General features: G+C 40.7%; 1 protein-coding gene across 1 annotated transcript in view; it reads right to left on the reverse strand.

Annotated features, from left to right (window-relative positions):
* Window positions 1-249: 249 nt before the first annotated feature.
* The window catches only part of LOC107285689, a 54,862-nt gene continuing 32,357 nt past the window's right edge, over window positions 250-22,754 (reverse strand). The window contains exon 4 of the mRNA XM_015813915.1: window positions 250-305. Coding sequence (XP_015669401.1) covers window positions 250-305 — 56 coding nt within the window. The remainder of the gene's footprint in view (window positions 306-22,754) is intronic.

Below are 22,754 nucleotides of genomic sequence, written 5' to 3' on the forward strand. Positions count from 1 at the left end.
TTTTATCCAGGTATTGTTTCTCCAATTTTGATTAAGAGACCAGGTAGACCTGATCTATTTTTACACAACCACACCCTGCTTTTAAAGGCAGATACAAGCCACCCAACTGACTTTTTTTTTTAACAGTATATAATATTTTATTAAGTTTTTTCAGGGTAGGGAAAAGCAAGGGTCATTATGAGTAGTGGGGTTCAAGGGAGGGTTTAGGGTGGGAGTGGGTATAACAATGGGGTTGCCCCCAATAACATTTCACGCTTTAGCATCCGGATACAAATATTCAACAGGGCTAATATAATGATCAATAACTGTAGTCAACAAAAATAACAGAAATTATAAAGCATATCAATTAATCAAAAGAAAAAAATCGATCATCTTAATAAATTTCAATTTCATTATCTCATTTTGCTAACCATTGATAAAAGTTTTCCCATGTTTTATAATAGACCGAGTCTTCTTTCTCTTTAATCTCTAACGTTAATCTATCCATTTCTGCACATTCTAAGATTTTCCTAGTTATAATCTCATCGGGTGGTATATCTTCATTTTTCCAGTATTGGGCAAATGCTATTCTCGCAGCTGTCAATATATGTAATATTAAATACTCGTTCTCTTTCCCATAATTAGATCCTAGTATTCCTAGCAGAAACAATTCTGGCCTAAATTCTATATGTATTTTAGTTATCTTTTCCAGCCATATATGAATCTTACACCAGTATTTCTTTGCACTGACTCTTCAAGAGTCTGATTAGGGATGACTTATTTAGGCCTGGAGTTTGCCCACATGTTTTTCTTGCTGATGGTCTGTGTGCTTAATTTACTCTTCCATGGGACTAGTCAATGCCTGCAATAAAGGCTTGATTGATTGAGTGTCCACAAAACTGTCCCTGAGGGAGAAGGACCAGCCCAAGGAAGGAATCTTAGAGGTAAAGAGTCGACAACACCAGGTGGGCCAGGGGCATGGTTGTGTCAGCCATTGACGTGCTTTCCTTTCAACCATGGCTCAGCAGGGACAACTTCATACCATGGTGCTAATGTTAATCATTTTTGAGTCAATATAATTGTCTGGGCTGCCATGTGTTCAGCCCTTCCCTCAGGAGTGGAATGTGAGTCTTATTTCCTTATCAGTGTCTGAAAAGGGTGTGTATGTTATAACTATAGTCAACAAAAATGCTCTGAAGTTTTTTTCTACACTTTGGTAATAAGAATGTGCAAAATAATTCTGACTTTCAAGCTCAAAATGGTTGTGTTCAAGTGGCTGAAGTCACAAGTATCTGCCAAAGCATGCTGACTTTGAAAGTCAAGACCCACTCATCCCTTTTTCATGTGTCTGCAAAGGCTTCGGTTGAAATTGTGCAACACGGGTCTCATCATTCTGACTCCCTTACCTGCCCCTGTAGATGCTGCTGATTCAAATAACGAAACTACACACGGATTAGTGTGAATTCTGGTTTCAGTCTGAGACAAAACATAACCACCTAGAGTGGAACGGGTTAGACTGTTTGATAGGTGATCTGAAGACTTGCCTTTTGAAACTGGGGTGTGATCTTTGGAATTTCATTCCTGGACCAATGCAGCAGTAAAAACAAGTTATGTCTCAGTTGCTATTAGCTTAGGCTGGGTGGGGATCTAAGGGTGGCGTTTTCCAGCAAAATATTTAAAGAACCTATGGCACATGAAGAAAGTCATTCTGATTACTCCTGCAATCATTATGTCCTTGTCTGGCTGTCTAGAACAGTGTTTTCCCATTTCATTTATTTTGAGAAATGTGGGCTTTACCTCCTAGAACAGTGATGGCGAACCTTTTAGAGACCGAGTGCCCCCAAACCGCCTCACCCCCTGACCCGCCCCCCCTCTGCACCACCCCCACCTGCCTGCAGGGCCACCACCGCCTCCACGGCCCACCGCAGGAGATCGCCCAGGCGGCCCTGCAGTTTCATGGCCACGCCCTCTGCCCGCGCCCCGCAGCATCATCTGCGCGTGACTGGGCGTGAGGGCAGAGTCTTGTACCTGCTGCCTGGCTGCCATGTTCTTTGCTGCACTGCTCTGTGCGGGCCGCACCTGGGGGCGACTCTCCTCTAGGGGGGCTGCTGGTGAGGAGAGGGCCACGGGGGGAGGAGGGGCTGGAGCAATGGCCCGTGTGCCCACAGAGAGGACTCTGAGTGTCATCTCTGGCATGCGTGCCATAGGTTCGCCACCCCTGTGACCTAGAATATTTAGCAATGGCCATACTGGATAGTGAATTATGGAAGTCCACATATCTTAAAATTATTCTGGTCTAAAACTACACTTTTGTTGCTTTTTTTTTCTAGGATTGCTATGGGGAAATGAGGTTTCATGTTTAACTGTGTATGGGTACATAGCTTCAGAAGAAAATAAGAGACAACATAAATGCAAAAGGAGCTAGTATGATACTGGTTTGATAGGCATGGAAAGCTTAGGTTTGTCTGTAGGCATTCTGTGCATGCTCTTGTGATGTAATCTATGATGCAAGGTGAAACTGTTCATTTGATCTGTTCACTAAAGTTCTTCTGTTCCTTTATCATTTCAAGCAAAAAAAGAAGCATTATATTCTTGACCTCAAAATACAATTCTTTGTTTTCAGCAACTGACCAAACTACCCCAATTTTCTAGGTCAGTGGTGGCGAACCTATGGCACAGGTGCCAGAGGCGGCACTCAGACCCTCTCTATGGGCATGCGCACCGTTGCCCCAGTCCTAGGCCTTCAGCTGGGTTTTATAAAACCTTTTCGCTTTAGGCCCCTGCCGCCGTGTGCAAAAAAAAAAAAAAAGGTTCAATCAGTCAATTTCAACTTCTCGTGGGAAAAAAAAAGATCTTGCAAAGTTGGAATTGATTGATTGAACTTTTTAGTCCCACCCAGTCTGCGGTTACCACCACGGCCACGCCTATCCAATTGGCCACACCCAGCCAATGGGCCACACTCAGCCAATGGGCCACACCCACCCGGCATTCGACGATGCATAAGTGGGTTTTGGGTTGCAGTTTGGGCACTCAGGTTCACCATCACTGTTCTAGGTAAACCTTTAAATACTTGGATGAAAAGAGATAGCTCATCCTCACTTTCTGCAAAATTAGGGTTACATTGTTGACTTCATGTAATGTATTTAAATTAAGAAGAGACATATTTTCAAATATTCCTGAAGGAAACTGCCATTTGTATAAATGAATGGATTGGAATTTTGTTTATGGAATGTATGAGAGATTAAGATGATGTCTCTATGTCTGTTTGTTCTTTTGTTTTTTAAAGAGTGATAGCCTAGTAGTCTCTCCTAACATTTCTTTCAATGAACATAACCCAGGCAAAGGAAGAATAACCCTGTACCTGAATTGAAGGAAGACAGCAGAAAAGGAAGATGAAACAGAACTTTAATGGGAATTTTCAAAAATATTTTTCCTTGCTCCAGTCTTCATGCAAGCTAACTTGCTAGTAGCATTCATTAAAAACTACAGTACTACCCCATCTAGTCCTGCCAACTTGAAGTAAAATAAAAGGGAGTAAAAGGCTTTCTCTTTATTCCCACTAACTAAAGCCTATGATGCATTTTCAAATGATGTTTCAGTAGAACATTTAAACTGATGTAAATTTTATTATGTCAAAAACAGTCAACTCAAAATATTGTATTGGATTGTCAAACTTGGAATGTTACGTTTTGAGTTTAAATAACTTAATTTACATACTAAGCCAAAACTAAAACAACTTAGCATGTCTAAACCCAGTCCCAAAATTTAACTAGGATTGAGTTCAGAAGCAACCAGCATTTTCCTGAAGAAGTCATGTATGAAGACTATGTTTCACTGTATTTTATAACTATCAAAAAGTCACTCTCTTCTTTTTTTTGTATAATTTTTATTAGTTTTTATAGGGTTAGGAATAAGGTGGCATTGGGGTTGGGGTTGGGATTTGGGTTAGGGTTAGGATTAGGGTTGGGTTGGGGTTTTTCCAAATAACATTCTCAATATTTAGCAAACAGCATAATGTCTGAGTTCATGTGTTTAACAAACAATAATAGATAATAGTTAATTATCATAAACAATATGTTAATTAATCGGTCAATAGTCTTCTTGCTAATATATATTCAAAGTTACATATCACATTCCTTTTTCTCTAACTTGTTTTTCTAGCCATTGACAGAAATTATCCCATATTCTAAAATACCGTACACTGAGTCTTCTTTCTCTTTTATCTTTAAAGTCATTCTATCCATTTCTGCACACTCTAAAATTTTCTTAATTAGTACTTCTTCAGCTGGTAAATTTTCATTTTTCCAATGTTGGGCAAATACAATTCTTGCTGCGGTTAGTACGTGTAGTATTAAATATATGCAATCTTTCTCATAATTTGCTCCTATTATTCCTAATAAAAATAATTCTGGCTTAAAGTCTATTTGTTTTTTAGTCATTTTCTCCAACCATAAATGTATTTTAACCCAAAATCTTTTTGCTTTGGGGCATGTCCACCAGATATGATAATAAGTACTTAGTCTTTGTTTGCATTTCTAACAGTTGTTTGAAGTATTTTTAAACATTTTTGCTAATCTCACTGGTGTCATATACCATCTGTAAAACATTTTATATAAGTTTTCTTTATATGCCACTGCTTTAGTGTATGAAGACTATGTTTCACTGTATTTTATAACTATCAAAAAGTCAGTCTCCTCTTTTGACAGCTGTGTAGAAATCTGATTGGTTGGTGTTGATCATCATAAAATATCTCTACCACATTGGCTTAATCCAAGCAGAAAGAATGGGAATTCTAAACAAATGCTTCAGGGAATAAATGGTCTTTCCCCTCTCTCCCATCCTTAAATTAAAAACTTCTCTAAAGCATGAAAAAGGAGTTAAAAACACATAAGCATCAGAACTGATTATGTGGGTATAGAAGAGTGGAAGCTGACAAAAGCTGAGAAGAAAGAAAGAAAGAAAGAAAGAAAGAAAGAAAGAAAGAAAGAAAGAAAGAAAGAAAGAAAGAAAGAAAGAAAGAAAGAAAGAAAGATGCTTCTGTTGCTGGAGGGAATCATGACTTAGGAAGCCTAAGCTGATAATAAGCTGAAACCACCACTTCATTTCTTAGAAGAGAACTTCTCATGCAAAGACTTTCCACAAATATTCTCACTCATCAGACAGCATTACATATGACATTGCATCAACGGGTGTTTCAGTGGGGCTTCTTCTTAAATACACATGAATTAGAAAGGTAAAATAATAGCCATTGGCCTTTGCAAACCTAGTTTTATATGTGAATTTGAGATAAATTTCCACACACAGGGATGCAACAACCATTACTCAGACAAAAGGAATTTATTAAAATCAGTTCCATCGAAAACTAGGACTGGATTTCAGAAAATGACAAGTTGAGACTGCCAGGTCTCAGTCAGATCTGAAAACTTGATCAGAAACAGTAGAGCTCAACTAAAGCACACCTCTTGAATTTTATTCTACTATTTCTCTTAAAGGAACAGCACATCCCTCTGGGGAATACAAGTCAGCTAAAATACAGAGGCTTGCCAGATCGAAAAACTAGATGTACTAAGGGACACATTTCAAATTTCTACTGTTGTGCATATAGCAGAACAAACTAGTGATTGAATCTGCTCTAAATCTGCATCTGCCCTCAATTCCAATTTAATTTGAAAAAAACAACTATTTCTGATTCTGACCCTCATCACAGAAAGAAAAGAAATGCCTCTAGGCAGAAACCTTGGGAAAACAGTCCAGACCAGAGAAAAGAATCATCTGTAAACATTTTGCTATTCTTTGGCAAAGCTGGTATGTATGTGCAGCCAAGTGGAGTGTTGCTGGGATTCTGGAACTTATCAAATAATGTCACTTTCTTTAAATATTTATATCTGGTTATTGTGTCACAGGCTACACAGGGAAGGGGGGATAAAAATAAATAAATATAAGAAAGAGCCTGTTCATATCAAGCCAGAGGAGATTTTCAGATTGTGTACATTTGGATTCTCAGATTGTATATATTCGTTACACTCAACAAATAGCAGATCATGTAATGTAACTGTGGTTGAATGTTATACTTGGGAGGTGGACAAGATATTGTGTGTTTGATGTGCTTTATTACATTTTTTCCCCATTGTGGATGAGAACGGGATGTAAAGCTCCAGAGAGATAGCAGCAATAACAAAGGATCTTATGACTAGCAAATTTATCCTGGCCTACACTTCCATGGACTAGACTGAGTTTACCGTTTTGGATAATGATGTTGATGAATTTCCATTCCACATGGGGAAAGCTGTGACTTTTAAGCTTTTATGCTTCTAATGAAGTAGATTCCATTTTACAAAAATTTATATCAATCTCTTTGGATGAACAATGTCCATCCTTGACTGGATACTACAGAAATCCCATTACATCTATCTGGATAATGGGCTTCATATTGGTTTCCTCTGCATGTGAGATATAAGCAACTTATATCAACAGGGAACTTTGAACTAAGACTTTACTCTTGGTATTATGAAACTGATTAGAAGATTAAATTCTCTGATAAACCTGAATTGTTAAATAACTTAGAAAATGAAACAACTCACCCACAGCTCAGGCACTCAAATCTCTCCTTAACCAGGAGTTAGTTGCATTCTTTTTTCCTACAAAATCCAATGGGGAGAAGATACGGTAATTAAAATATATGCAGTTTATAAATAAACCTGCAGACTTAATACATTGCCCTTTCCAGCATTTCAGGATTTCAGAATTTCAGAATAACAGAATGGGAAGGGACCTTGTAGGTCTTCTAATTTAGTCCAACCCCTTGCTCAAGCAGGAGACCCTATACCATTTCAGACAAATGGCTATCCAATCTCTTTAAAACCTCTAGAATTGAAACACCCACAACATCCAGAGACAAGCTGTTCCACTGATTAATTATTCTCATTGACAAGAAATTCCATCTTAACTTTAGGTTGGATCTCTGTTAGATAAGTTTCCATCCATTACTTCTTGTCTTCCCCTTGGAGAATAGGTTGACCTCTCGGTGACAGCCTCTCAAATATTGGGAAATGGCTATCATCTCATTCCTAATCCTTCTTGTTCTTCATATTCTTTAGCCTCCAGTCCCCTAATCATCTTTGTTGCTGTTTTTCTAGAATCTCAACATATTTTTTGTATCATGGTGACTAAAACTGGACTCAGATGGTCTTACCAAAGCAGTATAAAATGGTACTAAACTTCATGTGATGTTGAAACAATCCCTCTGTTGAGGCCGCCCAGGACTGCATTGGCTTTTTTGGCAGTTGCAGCATGCTGGTGGCACATACTTAAGTGATTATCCACTAGGACTCCTAGATCCCTCTCACATTTACTGCTCCTGAGCCAGGTACCACCTATTCTATATCTGTGCACTTGGTTTTTCTTGCCTAAGTGTAAAACCTTGCTTTTCTCACCACTGAATTGCATTTTGTTGAATAAGGCCCAGTGTTCAAGTCTGTCAAGATCCTTCTGTATCTCGAACTTATTTTCTAAAATTTTGCCTATTCCCCCCAGCTTGAGGTTGTCTGCAAATTTGATGAATTCCCCTTCTATCCCTTCATTTAAATTGTTTATGAAGATATTGAAGAGTACTGGGCCTAAGACAGAACTTTGTGATATGCTTCCCTCCATGTAGATGTTGTTCCATTAAGGGCTAAATATTGAGAGCAGTTTGTCAGCCAGTTATGAATCCATCTGATAGTGATGCTGTCTATAACATATTTTTCCATCTTACCAAAAAGTAGGCTATGATCTACTTTGTCAAATATCTTACTGAAGTCTAAATAAACTATATCTACAGTATTTCACTGGCCCACTAATTTAGTCACTTTATCAAAAAATGCAATAAGCTTTGTCTGGCACAATCTGTTTTTGAGAAACGTATGTTGACTTCTAGTAATAGCTTTGCTTGTTTCTAGGTATATGCAAATCCATTGCTTGATTATCTTTTCCACGATTTTCCCAGGTGTTGATAACAGGCTGATTCGTGTACAATTTACTAATTCTTCCATGATGTACTTCATGCTCCTGTTACTGTGATATATGATACTGTGCTAATATGATTTTCTGGACTTCTGAAGCAACAACTGCATTTTGGAAACAACTAGCTACCCATCCAGAAGCCACTTCAGAGAAGAAGGAGCTTTAGAAGGCAGCTTAAACAGAGCAAGACTTGTTTTGGCCACACAGATATGTTTTGAAACATATTTATGGTTTCTTTTTCATATCTCAGATGTTTCTTCATTCCAGGGTCACTGGAATTCCGTAACAAGAATCCTATCATGCATAGAGAAAATTGCTTGTATATGTAATGACATTCCTATGATATTAGTTGTGATCCAGCAGGAGTGTGCCAACTACTCAGGAGACTCCAGAAATTAAATTTCTTTCCCCAGTGCCCTTGCTTTCAAAGTAATGGGCCTTCATGTGCTTATTTACCAAGGTTTGTGTTTGATTGGATTTTGATTACAAATGAGGACTTGTCATTCTGATAACGAACTATTAAACTGATGCCAGTGAAGTAGGTGATACTTTAATCCATATATTTACCTTTACCTTGATACACACAAAGTTTCTGCTGCCAAAGTGAAAGCAGAAGTTCATGCTCACTTGGTCAGATGGCCAAATGAAATATTTCCTCTTCTTCCTGAGTCACATCAGATGCTAAACATAGTGGCACTAAGCATTTTGCTTTCAAGTGGCTTTCAGGATATATAAACTTATGTAATAACCCATGCCTCTATAAATATGCACAAAAAGCCGTGTAGTCCAAAGTCTTTCCCACACTTACAAACATGGTCTTCTTATCATGTTTTTCTTCTGTCTTCTGTGTGATTATCTCCATACAATCTCAACCATCCACTTCTTGTAACCCAAAACAAGAGACATTTGGGCTATGGAACTCAGGAAATGGACTATGATTCACAAAACATGATGAGATAATAAACATTTTGTTTTTAAAGACCTACATAAAAATCCTCTTCTTTTGTAATTTAAACAACTGAAAATGTGAATTGTTTTAAATAAAGGAGAGTCTGAATTGGAGTTTAAGAAGACATTAAGAAGACAAAGATGGAATATGTTCACAATGTCTATTGATGCTTTGCCTGAGAAACTGGGAGGGGCAGTTTCCATGAGACATACAAGTCCTCTTTACTCTGTTTATATAAGAAGTAGGAGGGGAGTAATCACCAGGTAAGAAAGCTTCCTCCTAGCCCTGCTACTTGCTTCAGTAACCATGAACATAGCTATAAACCTAAGGCCCCTTAGGTCATCTTAGATTGAGGACCATGCATTATGGAAAAAATAAAAAGTAGTAACTATTCAGTGTGTGTGTCAGCAACCGGTCAATAAAAATGAAAGTGGTCTGCTGAGGTGTCAATGGTGGTATAGTCATCTCCTGGGGCCCTGGTATTTGCCCAAGTATGCCAGGTTCGGGTGCTATAATCATACATGATGCTGTGTTCAATGTCTATTGTTTCTTGTACTCCTTCCAGTGATGCTTCTGAGTATTGCCAGTGACACTATCACCATATTGCAAATAGCGGAAGGGGAGACTAAGTTGAATGATGGTCTCAAATTCCTTAGTGAGTTCATAGCAGAAACAAAATTTGTACTGAGAAAAGTCTTGGATGGTCTAACTAGGCATGACACTAACCTACCAACCCTTTAAATCTCATGTTATTCCTTTCTCTCTCTGTTCCAGGTAATAGCAATTGTTCAATTCAATTCAGGTTACTGTGGTCATAGACCAGTATGCATTATAAAATCTAAGACTGAATTAAAAAACATTTGTAAAACAACTTTAACAACTTCTATAAGTCAAGGAGAGTAGTCCAGTCCATCATTCCCCCCCCAAAAAAATAATAGCCCAAGCTCTAAACAACTGCATTTCAAGTCTTCTTTGTGAAAACAAAATCCACCTCTCCCCCAAATCTTCTGAAACTAAGTTTGTTTCAGCGTTGATCTTTGCCATCTCACTCCAAATCCCTGTCTTAGCCGTGACAAATGACATGAGCTTGTGGGGGTTGGTCTGGCCTCTCTTCCAAACAGCTCTTCCATCATTTCAACAGGAATCTCTCAGAGTTTGGTTCAAGGTCAAATAGTTTCATTTCAAATCCTCCACGCTGGAGATTTTGCAGGGGTTTTTTTGAGTTGTTTGTGCCTTAAGAATCTGTAGAATGGGGCCCTTCATCTCCAAAGCCTCTGGGAGGAAAATTGCCAGCAGAAACAATTGTCTGCACCAAAGGCTCCTATGGGCTGCTCTCAGCTGGGACTTTTCATGGTTGCTACAGCAGTTGGCATCTTTCCTTGCTATTCCCCCCCCCCCATTCATTAAACATTGTGGGTCACTGTGAATCATGTTCAGCACCTTTGGATTTTTTACTCTGGGGCTTTTTTTCTGAGCAGTAGAAAAGCAAATCTTGCTTTCCATCTGTTTTTGCGCTTCAAGGATTGTTTATAGTTTAATAGTTTGGGGAAGTCCGGAGGGAAATGAAGTGAATCTCAAGGGGAGGAAGCAGTCAGCTAAGGGCAGATTTTGAATAGCAGAACTGCCTTTTAAGAGGCGCGTATTTCGGCTGTATAAAGTAGAACATTTGAGGGTGGGAATTGGAATATAAGTCTCACTCCAAATGTCTAAATATGGCCTTGGGCTAAAAGCCAGTAGTCAGATGAAATTAACATTTGTAATCAGATAGATGTAATTTGATAGGTAATAGAGGATGGATGGATGTTCAGGATACCAGGGTATCAACAATATCACTATGTATCCTCCCCAATTAAAATATTTTTAATGTTAAAGTTTAAAAATATTAAGAATGCATGTATAGGTAGTCTTCGATTTACAACAGTTCATTCAGTGACCACTCAAAGTTACAACAGCACTGAAAAAAGTGACATATGACCATTTTTCATATGACTGTTGCAGCATCCTCATAGTCACATGATCAAAATTCAGACGCTTGACAAATGACTCATATTTATGACAGCAGCAGTGTCCCAGGGTCATGTGATCAACTTTTGAGACATTCTGACAAGTAAAGTCAGTGGGGAAGCCAGATTCACTTAACAACCATATTACTAACTTAACAATGGCAGTGACTCACTTAACAACTGTAGCAAGAAAGGATGTAAAATGGGGCAAAGTTCACTTACCAACTGTCTCACTTAGCCACAGAAATGTTGGGCTCAGTTGTAGTTATAAGGCAAGACTACCTGTATTACATTTATCTTTTCTGGCACACACACACACACACACTTTGTCTTCTGCTGAAATGATGCATGGTGCTGTCCTTACAAATTCAATGTGGAACAATGGAAGGAAAGTGTATGATGGATTATCCTGACTTCACCTTTCCAAGCAGCAAAGAGCCTCTTGCTCTTCTGGATAGCCTTCTCCCAGCTGACAGGCCAGCTGTTTTGCACTTACAGCCATCATAAGTGAACATGTAGATAATAACCTCAGCAAAAAAAATTGGATCAGGAGAAGAGGATATTTTAAAACTGGAGTAGCTAGAGATGCCTTTTAGTCACCTCTGGGGAGCTGTGGGATGGAGCTGTGACAAAAGCAACTTTGTGACAATGTGTCATTTAAAAATTATCAGAGGGCAGCATAATAAACTGTGGGCACATGCTAAAGTTAGCTACATGGATACGATTGCTATTATAAAACCTGGCCCACACTTTTTATGATTGGACTCAGTCCAGGAGTACAAGCTGAGACAAATCACTCAATAGAACAATCTAAGCCAATCTCCATGGAGCTTGGGAATATTTTAATGGTAATGGCAACCAGTATTCTAAGTTGTTGCAATAGTCATCTCGTGTGCTTTTGATGACTTGCTGGTGATCTTTAATCTAGGGTCATGAATGCAACCAAAGCAGAACTACGTTTGCAACCTAAAAAGTTTCTAGTTTTCATTATATCTTATAAATAATTATATCAACCTGGGAAATAGATTTTTTTGAGTTCTATTCAAGAAATAAGAGATGGAGCCATGCCAATTTCTCATCAGGTGCAATCTAGTTCCTGATCCTGTATTGGATGCAGCCATGTATTCTCCTGGGCAAGTCTGCATTATGTGAAGCCAGTTTGCAAACAAAACAGTGTAGAATCTTAAAATTGCCAAATGGGATGGAATGTAGAATGCTACTTGGGGAATTCTGGGAATTGATCTTAAAATTGCTAAGTTGAAAAACACTATTCTATGGTATTTGAAACAGAACCCAGTGTAGTTGCAAAATATACGTGTGTTAATAAAAAAAAACATGCTAAGGGATATAAATAGTGGAGATATTTACAGGTGTATTCATGAAAATATGGCCAACAAAATAATTATCAGGAAATTGTTAATGAAGAATGTGTAGTATATACTGCATATAACTATATGCACTATATATATTAACATAGCAAACAAAAATAAATATCTGTTTTAAAGGAAACTTTAAACTTTAAAAAAAAATAATCTCAAATTTGTAAGAGGGATAAGCCAAACTTATAAAAATGAGGAACTTATAGAAAGGAAAGTGGAAAATCCACAGTGTAAAGAAAAACTGAGAGAAACCAAAATAGATAGATTTAACAGAATAACAGAGTTGGAAGAGACCTTGGAGATCTTCTAGTCCAACCCCCTGCTCAAGCAAGAGATCCTATGGCCTATACCATCCCAGACAAGTGACTGTCCAGTCTCTCCTTAAAAGCCTCCAGTGGTGGAGCAACCACAACTTCTGAAGGCAAGCCGTTCCACTGGTTAATTTTTTTCTCACTGTTAGAAAATTTCTCCTTAATTCTATCTTGCTTCTCTCATTGATTAGTTTCCATCCATTGTTCCTTATCTTGCCTTCAGGTACTTTGGAGAACAGGTTGACCCCTCATCTTTGTGGCAGCTCCTCAAGTATTGGAACACTGCTATCATGTCACCCCTAATCCTTCTTTTCACTAGACTAGACCTACTCAATTCCTGCAACCGTTCTTCATATGTTTTAGCCTCCACCTCCCTAATCAGCTTTGTTGCTCTTTTCTGCACTCTTTCCAGAGTCTCAGCATCTTTTTTATATTATGGCGATCAATTCCTTGTCAATTCCTCATAGACAGGTAAGTGAAGATATTCCCATTTTGTGCTGTGACAAGTGACCAGGCATTGGATAGAGAAAACAAATGGTCAATTTTTATTGCCATTTCAGAGTCAATATTTGGTAACTACTAAAAATGCCAACTGCCACGTTCCTTCTCTTTCACGTACATATTTTCTCATTCAGATTGAGTATGTATATGTTGAACCAGTCTTGTGAATGCTTACATATATATGTCTATAGAGATTCACAGTCATCCAGGTCATGTTTTCCCAAAGCTGCTTTTTCAACAGGCAACTGGACTTTCTTTTTTTTCTTTGAAGATGTTTTGCTTCTCATCCAAGAAGCTTCTTCAGCTCTGACTGGATGGTGGGGAACGGAAGGATTTATTCCTTGCAGACAGCTGGTCATTTGCATTCTTTTAGAGAGTCATTGAGGCCACTTGGCATTCCACACCCATTTGCACCACTCGGGTGACCTTGAGGACACAGATAAACCTCCAAGTGGCCTCAACAACTCTCTAAAAGAATGCAAATGACCATCTGCAAGGAATATAAATCCTTCCTTTCCCCACCCTGCAGTCAGAGCTGAAGAAGCTTCTTGGATGAGAAGCAAAACGTCTTGAAAGAAAAACAAGAAAGTCCAGTTGCCTCTTGAAAAAGCACCTTTGGGACTTACATTTACATATGCTCTGTGGCCACTCATGGTGTCCTTATGCAGCACCAACTCATTTTTAATGAATTTTTCATACTATTTTCACATTATTTCAACATGCTATAAATTTTGTCCCATGACTTATATCCCTACTTCTTCTCCAGAAATTCAACAGGATGCAGGGATTTCCTTTTATTTTATCCCCAAACATCTGGGTGAGGTAAGTTTCTCTGAGAGGATATGACTGGCTCAAAGCCACCAGTGAGCTTCTATGGCTGAGGGAAGACTTGAACCTGCATCTCCCCATCACTTTACCTACCACTGTACCTCATATTGGAATTCCAAAATGCCTGGACCATTTCTTTACTTCCCCCCCCCCCCATCGCATCTTGGTTAGCAGATGTGGAAATGAGTTTGATAATATGATTTGCTACTTCCTAGCCCTGTGGTGGCGAACCTATGGCACGGGTGCCAGAGGCAGCACTCGGAGCCCTCTCTGTGGGCACATGTGCTGTTGCCCCAGCCTCGCCTCCCCCCACGACTCCCTCACCAGCAGCCCCCCTGAAGGAGAGTCGCCCCCAAGCATGGCCCACGCGGAGCAGCGCAGCCAAGGACATGGCAGCCAGGCAGCGTAGACAAGACTCTGCCCTCGTGCCCCATCACGCGGGCAGAGGGCATGGCCGCCATGGCGCTGCTGGGCTGCCCGGGTGATCTGCAGTGGGCCCTGAAGGCGGTGAGTGGCTTTGCAGGCAGGTGGGGCGGGGGACGGGGTGGGGGCGGAGCGGGGGCAGGGCAGGGGGTGGAGTGGGGGTGGGGCCAGTTTTGGGGCACTCGGTCTCTAAAAGGTTCGCCATCACTGTCCTAGCCCGTTCCTGTTTGCCCAGGTAAACATGGCAATAACTGAATCATTGAGGGATTCTTTTTTTTTTTTTTTGCCTCTGTGAGTAACTACTCATTGGTCAGAAAAATGAGAGACCAATCCTGGCAAAACAACAGAAAGTCTAGAGAGATGGCTTTTGTCCTTGTTCCTGATATTTGCCCTCTTCCTTGTTGCTTTTCCTTGGCTGACTGCCTGCACCAGATGAAACCAATTCAAGATATGCAGTTGCCATCCTTCCTTTTAGAGGTCCACTGGTATTTCCTGTGACATTGTAAGGAAGTGAAAGTTGAACTTTAAAGGGTCAAGGTAGGAAGAGTATTGATGCCTTTGAACATTGGTGTTGGAGAACACTCCTGAGAATATGGTGCACAGCCAAGAAAACAAACTGATGGATCATTGAACAAATCAACCCAGAGTTCTCCCTTGAAGCAAAAATGATCAGGCTCAAATTATCTCTGAAAAAGGCTCTAAAGCTGGAAAAGGTGGAAGGAAAGATAAAAAGAGAAAGACCAGCAGCAAGTGGGGTGGACTCACTTTTAGTGGTGATGATTGCCCAATTGGGAGACTTGAGAGAATAGGTTAGGGATAGATGATCATAAAGAAAATATCTCTATGTGGTTTCAAGGAGTCAAAAACAAGATGGCACATAATCTATCAATCAGTGGGAAATGTAAAATGGTGATGACATTAATAGTGGCAGTTCTAGGAGCAGACCAAAGATGCTGGGTGGTGAAGCTGGACCTCCCTGCATTGTAATTTCTGCTCCTGTTACCACCTAGTTCAATAGAGGATGCAATCTTGTCTCCTTAGGCCTAGTATGGAAATCTGTGTTCTCCAAGTATTGAGTATATTTGCTTGCTGGGTGGGGGGTTTTTGCTGGCCATTGTAACTTAGCAACATCTGGTTGCACAACTCCAGCCTAAGCTAATGCTAGCTCAGAAGATGCCCAGGGCTATTTTCTACATATTTTCTAGCATTCTGCTGTAATGCATTTCCAGGAATGTCCTCACTAAACTATGATTCTAAAAGGTATGCAGAATTTCTCTCAAAGAGCGGGAAAAACTGCATGATGACTAAGACCAAAGGGGAAAGGAAACAGATTTATTTTGTTAAGATGTACTGTGTTTTACTTTCAGATTTTGTTGACAAGCTACTGATCATTTGTTGCTTGGGGTATTTGATTCTGATGGCTGCTCTAGGGAGCTCTGGGAATTGTTGTCTGTGAAAAAGAACCTCTGGAAATACCCCTCACTGTGTTTTTGTCCAAAAAATCCTTGCAGTGTTGATCAGATATAATTCATAACTGTTCTTATCCTTTATCTCTTATCAAAAGGTGCAATCCTTTTAAGATATCTAGGAAATGGACTTACCCAGTAATCTGGGAACAGTTTGACCCTGTTGGAGTAGACAGGGTTCTTGGAAATGTAAATGTGGCCACTATGAATTAGATAAGTATATTCCCCTCCTGGTTGGTCAAGACTGCCTGGGACTTGATGTGGATGGCTTCTAGTGATGGGTAATTCATCATTGAGAGAGGGGGGTCTTCCCGGCACCATTCAAAAAGGCACTGGTGCACCCCTCCTGAAGAGGCTGTCGCTAGATCCCACCATTCAGGATTACTATCATCCACTCTTCCATCTCTCTCTTTTAGTGAAGGTGGTGGAGAAGACAATTGCCTTGCAGTTCCAGTTGATCTTGAATGAGATAGATCATCTGAACCCCTACAAGCCTGGATATGGGACTAGATCTTGCTTTTGGATGACCTCTGATGAGAGTGGGATGGGGTAGTTCATCCACCCTGGCTCTTCTTGACTTCTTAGTGCCCTTCAAAACCATCAAAAATGATTTCTTTTAGGATCAGATCAAGGAGTTGGGTGTGGATGGCATAATCTTATGCTGGTTTACCTTCTTTCTCCAGGACCAATCCCAGTCATGTTGATAGGGTATAAGAGGTCCAGCCTGCAGCCCCTGCTTTGTGACATGCCATAGGGTTTCATACTTTCTCCATTCCTTTTTAACATTACATGAACCTACTGGTAAGATCATACATCACTACAGGATGAGGTATTATTACTATTATTATTATTATTATTATTATTATTATTATTATTATTATTATTATTATTATTATTATTATTATTATTATTATTATTATTTATTGAATTTATATGCTGCCCTATCTCCCTTACGGGACTCAGGGCAGTGAACAGGCGATAATAAAAACCACGATAAATATATGCAAGTTTCTGTTATCAAATTAAATAACAGGCCTGCTCTAAAATACCCCATACAAAACCCCCACTAAAACATAATCAAACTATGCCAGGCCGGCCGCACAGAATAGATGGGCCTTCAGGGCTCGGCGAAAAAGGCGCAGGTCCGCAACTGTACGTAGGTCGGGGGGTAGGTCATTCCAGTGGGCAGGAGCTGCCACAGAGAAGGCTCTCCCCCTGGGGGTCGCCAGCCGGCATTGACTGGCCGATGGCACCCTAAGGAGGCCCTCTTTGTGGGAGCGGACTGGTCGAAGGGAGGTGTTTGGTAGGAGGCGGTCTTGCAAATACCTAGGTCCATTGCCATGGAGCGCTTTAAAGGTTGTTACTAACACCTTGAAGCGCACCCGGAAGGCCACAGGCAGCCAGTGCAGCTCGCGCAGGAGAGGTGTTACATGGGAGTATCTAGAGGCCCCCAGGATCCCCCACGTGGCCGCATTCTGAACTAGCTGGAGCCTCCAGGTGCACCTCAAGGGGAGCCCTATGTAGAGAGCGTTGCAATAGTCCAGGCGGGAAACAACAAGGGCTTGAGTGACCGTGCGTAGAGCGTCACGATCCAGAAAGGGGCGCAACTGGCGTATCAGGCGAGCCTGATGAAAAGCCCCCCTGGCCACGGCTGTCATATGGTCGTCTAAAGACAGCCGAGTATCCAGGAGGACGCCCAGGTTGCGGGCCCTCTCCGCGGGGGCTAATGACTCGCCCCCGATAGCCAGGGATGGAGCCAACTGGCTATGTCGTGACGCTGGAAACCACAGCCACTCGGTCTTGGATGGGTTGAGTCGAAGCCTGTTCCTCCCCATCCAGACTCGCACGGCCTCCAGGCATCGGGACATCACTTCCGCGGCATCGTTGGGGTGGTCCGAGGTGGAGATATACAACTGGGTGTCATCTGCGTACTGATGAAACTCACCCCGAAACCACAGATGATCTCACTCAGTGGCTTCATATAGATGTTGAACAGGAGAGGCGAGAGGACCGACCCCTGCGGTACCCCACAAGTGAGGCACCTTGAGGTTGACCTCTGCCCCCCTGCAGTATCATCAGTATGCAGATGATATCCAGATATACATCTCTATCCTGGGTGAAGTAAGCAACACTATGGTTGTCCTCTTATAGTGCTTGAAGGCTATGGGGACCTAGATGGGGGACAATAGACTTCAACTGAACCTTGATAAGACAGAGTAGCTATGGAACGAGGCTTCTCTGGGGTATCTGGGAGAGTACTATTGTTGGTCTTGGATAGGGTTGCACTGCCCCAGATGCATTCAGTGCATAATGTGGGGGTCCTCCTGGACTCATGACTCCTTCTCGAGGGGCAAATGGTAGTCAAGGCTAGAAGGACCTTTACTCCACTTCAAGTATACATCATTTATGCCCTCCCTAGTTTGGGAAGCCATCTTTTCAGTCACTCATGTCCTGGTCATCTCAGGGATGGATTACTTGGAGCTGCCTTTGAAGAGTATCTTGAAGTTGCAACTGGTGTAGAATGCAATGGCACAAGTAGTTCTGAGAGTCTTTAGGGTGATGCATATAATACCATTGCTATGCGAGTCGCACTGGCTGCCAGTTTGCTTCTGAGTCCAATTCAGGGTGTTGATCATCATTTTTAAAGCCCTTCAAGGCATGGGACCAGGATACTGAGGAACCATCTTGTCCCAACTACATCGACCCATCCTACCCTGTGATTTAACCTTGGGAATGACTGGTGGCTTGAGAGACTTCTGCTTCTTTGTTAACCTTTTTAACCTTCTGAGTTTTTCACTTTAACTGATACTTTTAAGTTGTAGGTTCAAATCTTGTTTTAACTCAGTTTTTATCCATGCTTTTATTCAGATGTCTTATTATTTCATTATACTGTTGTAAACTTCCCAGAGTCACTTAGGTGAAATTGGTCGTGTAGAAATTTAATAAACAAACATCTGTCGGAGCTGGTCATCCTCAAGGGCTCTTCTCCAGATGACTTTTCCATATATAGTCAGGTGGCTTAGTACAAGAGATGGACTTCTCGGGAGAAGGTCTAACCTTGCAGAATGTCCTAAGCTATTTAGCAGCTATATTGTTTGCCTATTGTTGCCAGGCTAAGATAACCCCCCTTCCCCCAAGCATTTCAGAATTTAGACCTTGATCATTTAGTTTTGAAATGTGTTTGGGGGGGGGGAGGACTATACAACATTACATACCACAATATGTTGTTGTTTTTTCTTTTGTTATTTGGTGATATATTTACTGTTTACAGTGTTTTATTTTGAAATCTTATTTGTTCTTTTAATAAATCTTTAATTGACCCATTGTTGGCCATGTTACTGGGTTACCAATTCTGGGTACAAAACATTGGCTGACCACTAGATGGGAGCAAAGATGCATCATGTTGCTACCATCTGGTGGTTGGCCAGATTTTTGCAGCCTAGATCTGATAACCTATTTATCAGATAACCTATTCTAAGAGAAATAGCAATACACACATGAAAAAAAGGTTGATTTTCCCCAAGGTATAATTCTTTCCTCCCTTGCCTATATATCTGAATAGTATCTGCATATTTATTCCACAATTAACGAAAAAGACCTTATAATGATTGCATATTTCCCTTGCTTCACTGGATTGCAAATCTGAGACAAGCTATGATCCGGTAGCAAATTCATACCTAGCATGCCAAGGTTTGTTCGTAATTGCTAGTTGTGTTAAATGAGCCATTGGCATGCTATTTATAAGGACTTGGAGCCTGACTATTAATTCTGATTACTCTGCCTGTTTCTAAAGGTCACAGAGCAGAAAAAGGAAGCTTGGTCAGTGCTAATACTCTCCTTATGGCGCCTTTCAGAAATTCAGCATTTCCCTTTCCTCCAAATATATCTACCGATGGAGAATACACCCATCTTGGAAATGCCCATCCTCGGCAGTAATGGAGAAAGAAAATTTAAAAAACAAGCTTCTGCCTTAGTGTTGTCTTAGTGTTGCAAGAATATCAGAAAAGCTCAGAGGATCTTCAGCCAACACAACATACATGCACACTTTAAACCCAAGAATACACTAAGGCAGAAGCTTGTCCAAGGATAAAACACCCAAAGATAAAACACTTCAAAGAAAAAACAAGGAAGTCCAGTTGCCTCTTGAAAAAGCACCTTTGGGACAACCATGACCTGGATGACTGAAAATCTCCATAGACATAAATCTGGAGAAATCTACTTTCCTTTTTGTGACCTTGGCTTCACCTTGATGGTTTGAACTCAAGTTGTACCTAAATGAGTACCCTCCTGCAACTGCAGACAAGGGAAAGCACTATGTTTGTAGCCCATCTTAAAAAACAGAAACCAGCCCCCAGAAACCAGCTCTAGCCCCTCTCCCCCAGGTAGAGGCCAACTCTGTAGAAATACAGATTTGATAATCCTATTCAGAAAGGTTGGGAGCAGGAAGGCTGGATCTGAGGGGATTAGAAAAACAAAGAGTCCAGGGACAGGAAACATGACCCTTAGGACATAATAGGATTAACCCACCACCATCAAAATACCAAAAGGACATGCTCAAAAGCTCAGGTCAAAGTTCATGCCACAGGAACAGGAAACAACCTCAAACACAAAAGCCCAAGAAGGTATAAAAACCCACAAATCCTGGCTATGTGTGGTCAGCTGCTCCAGAGCTACATGTCTTGTGGCTCTGCTCTTCAATAAACTACAACCTTTCTAAAGCAGTCTCCATTTTGTTTATTCTCGACTTGGACTGGACCCTGATGAAGATTTTTCTTTCAACACAAGAATCCCAGTAGCTGGAAGGAAACAAGGCAAGATCAATCAGGACCCTTTTGTGTGACAGGCACAACCACATATCTTCAAAAAGCAATTGCTACCCATTAGTCAGCTGTACACACTGTGTTTAATTATGAGCATGTCTTCTTCTTCTTCTTCTTCTTCTTCTTCTTCTTCTTCTTCTTCTTCTTCTTCTTCTTCTTCTTCTTCTTCTTCTTCTTCTTCTTCTTCTTCTTCTTCTTCTTCTTCTTCTTCTTCTTCTTCTTCTTCTTCTTCTTCTTCTTCTCCTTCTCCTTCTCCTCCTCCTCCTCCCTCCTCCCTCCTCCTTCTTCTCCTTTTTTTTGCAATCTGTAGAAGTTTTCTCCTCCAGGTTAATATTTTTTTTTAACCTCTGCTTCTGTGAAAGTGCAACAAGAAAGACTAATAATGGTATGGCTGTTTGTCATTCCATGTTACCATAACTACACATCAAGAACAATCTTTTTTAAAAAATGATTGGCACAAATCTCTTCCTTTACAGAGAGCTCAGAGTTGTTACACTTCTCTTCTTTTTTTTCTGTTGTATTTTTTCACTTTGTAAGCACTTTTTATGTGTAATATGTACTTGCATTATAATTACCTTTATATTTTGCTTCCCCCCCCTTTTTATTTTTTAAAAGAATAAAAATAAAATTTAAAAAAGGAGAGCTGAGAGTTCACTTTGCTGTTTAGTGATATTAAAAGAGGTGCAGCTGCCCCACCCCATTTCCAGGAAATCAGGTGAGTTCTCCCAGCCGTCAACACAGCCAGCAATTAAGAAATCCTGTCTGGGAAAACAAACAAATATTTTATGGCGTTGCAAGTAGAAGTGAAGTTCATCTTCCTGTGTGCTCTGCATACAGGGACAAGATCTGTGTGGAAAATCTTGATGACCAGTCGTGGAAAACAGTCGTGGAAAAGCAGTCGTGGAAGACAAACCACACACACACACACACTTTAGTGCAGTCCAGTGGTTGTCTGGATTTTTACAGCCTGTTAACCTTTTAGAGATTACAGCTGGAGTTCTGCATGACCCCTATGCCAGGGGTAGGCAACCTTGGCTCTTTTATGACTCAGGAATTCTGGGAGTTGAAGTCCATGAGTCATAAAAGAGCCAAGGTTGCCTACCCCTGACCTAAACGTAAGAAAGTCATAACCAGCCAACTACCCCACCCACCTATTAAAGAATAAAACAGTGTGTAAAAAATGGAATATGAATAGAAAATGACATCAGAAGAATTGAATGGGTTGTGGACAATAATATGCCTTCTTCATGAATGATTCATGTAGATTGATCTCAGGGGGACCTGGCATTATTTGTACAGATGTACAGATCTGCACATGTCTCATTGCATTCTACTGCATATACCATATTGCTCAGTTTGTGTCTGGGTGTTTTATTCTTGGGATGGACAAGATCTTTGGGGTGGACAAGCTTCTGCCTTAGCGTTGTCTTAGTGTTGCAAGAATATCAGAAAAGCTCAGAGGATCTTCAGCCAACACAACATACATGCACACTTTAAACCCAAGAATACACTAAGGCAGAAGCTTGTCCAAGGATAAAACACCCAAAGATAAAACACTTCAAAGAAAAAACAAGGAAGTCCAGTTGCCTCTTGAAAAAGCACCTTTGGGACAACCATGATCTGGATGACTGAAAATCTCCATAGACATAAATCTGGAGAAATCTACTTTCCTTTTTGTGACCTTGGCTTCACCTTGATAGTTTGAACTCAAGTTGTACCTAAATGAGTACCCTCCTGCAACTGCAGACAAGGGAAAGCACTATGTTTGTAGCCCATCACCAGCTGAAAGGATCAGACCAGGGAAGGGCAACTATGGGCCCTTTATGACCTGTGGATTTCAACTCCCAAAATTCCTGAGCCAGCATGTTTGGCTCAGGAATTCTGGGGGTTGAAATTCACAGGCTGTAAAGGGGCCATAGAGTTGAAGCCCAGAGTTCACAGAGTTGAAGTCATAGAGTTAAAATCCATAGAATGTGAAGGAGTCACAGTTGCCCACCCTGGGTCAGACCATCTATGAGTGTGACTAAGGATGAGTCTGACTAAAAGATATGAAAAGTTGAGCTGAAGAGGCAGAAGTTAACCAAGCAAGAAAGG

The sequence above is a fragment of the Protobothrops mucrosquamatus genome, unplaced genomic scaffold, assembly GCF_001527695.2.
Source record: "Protobothrops mucrosquamatus isolate PMUCROS unplaced genomic scaffold, P.Mucros_1.0 scaffold202, whole genome shotgun sequence".
NCBI lineage: Eukaryota > Metazoa > Chordata > Lepidosauria > Squamata > Viperidae > Protobothrops > Protobothrops mucrosquamatus.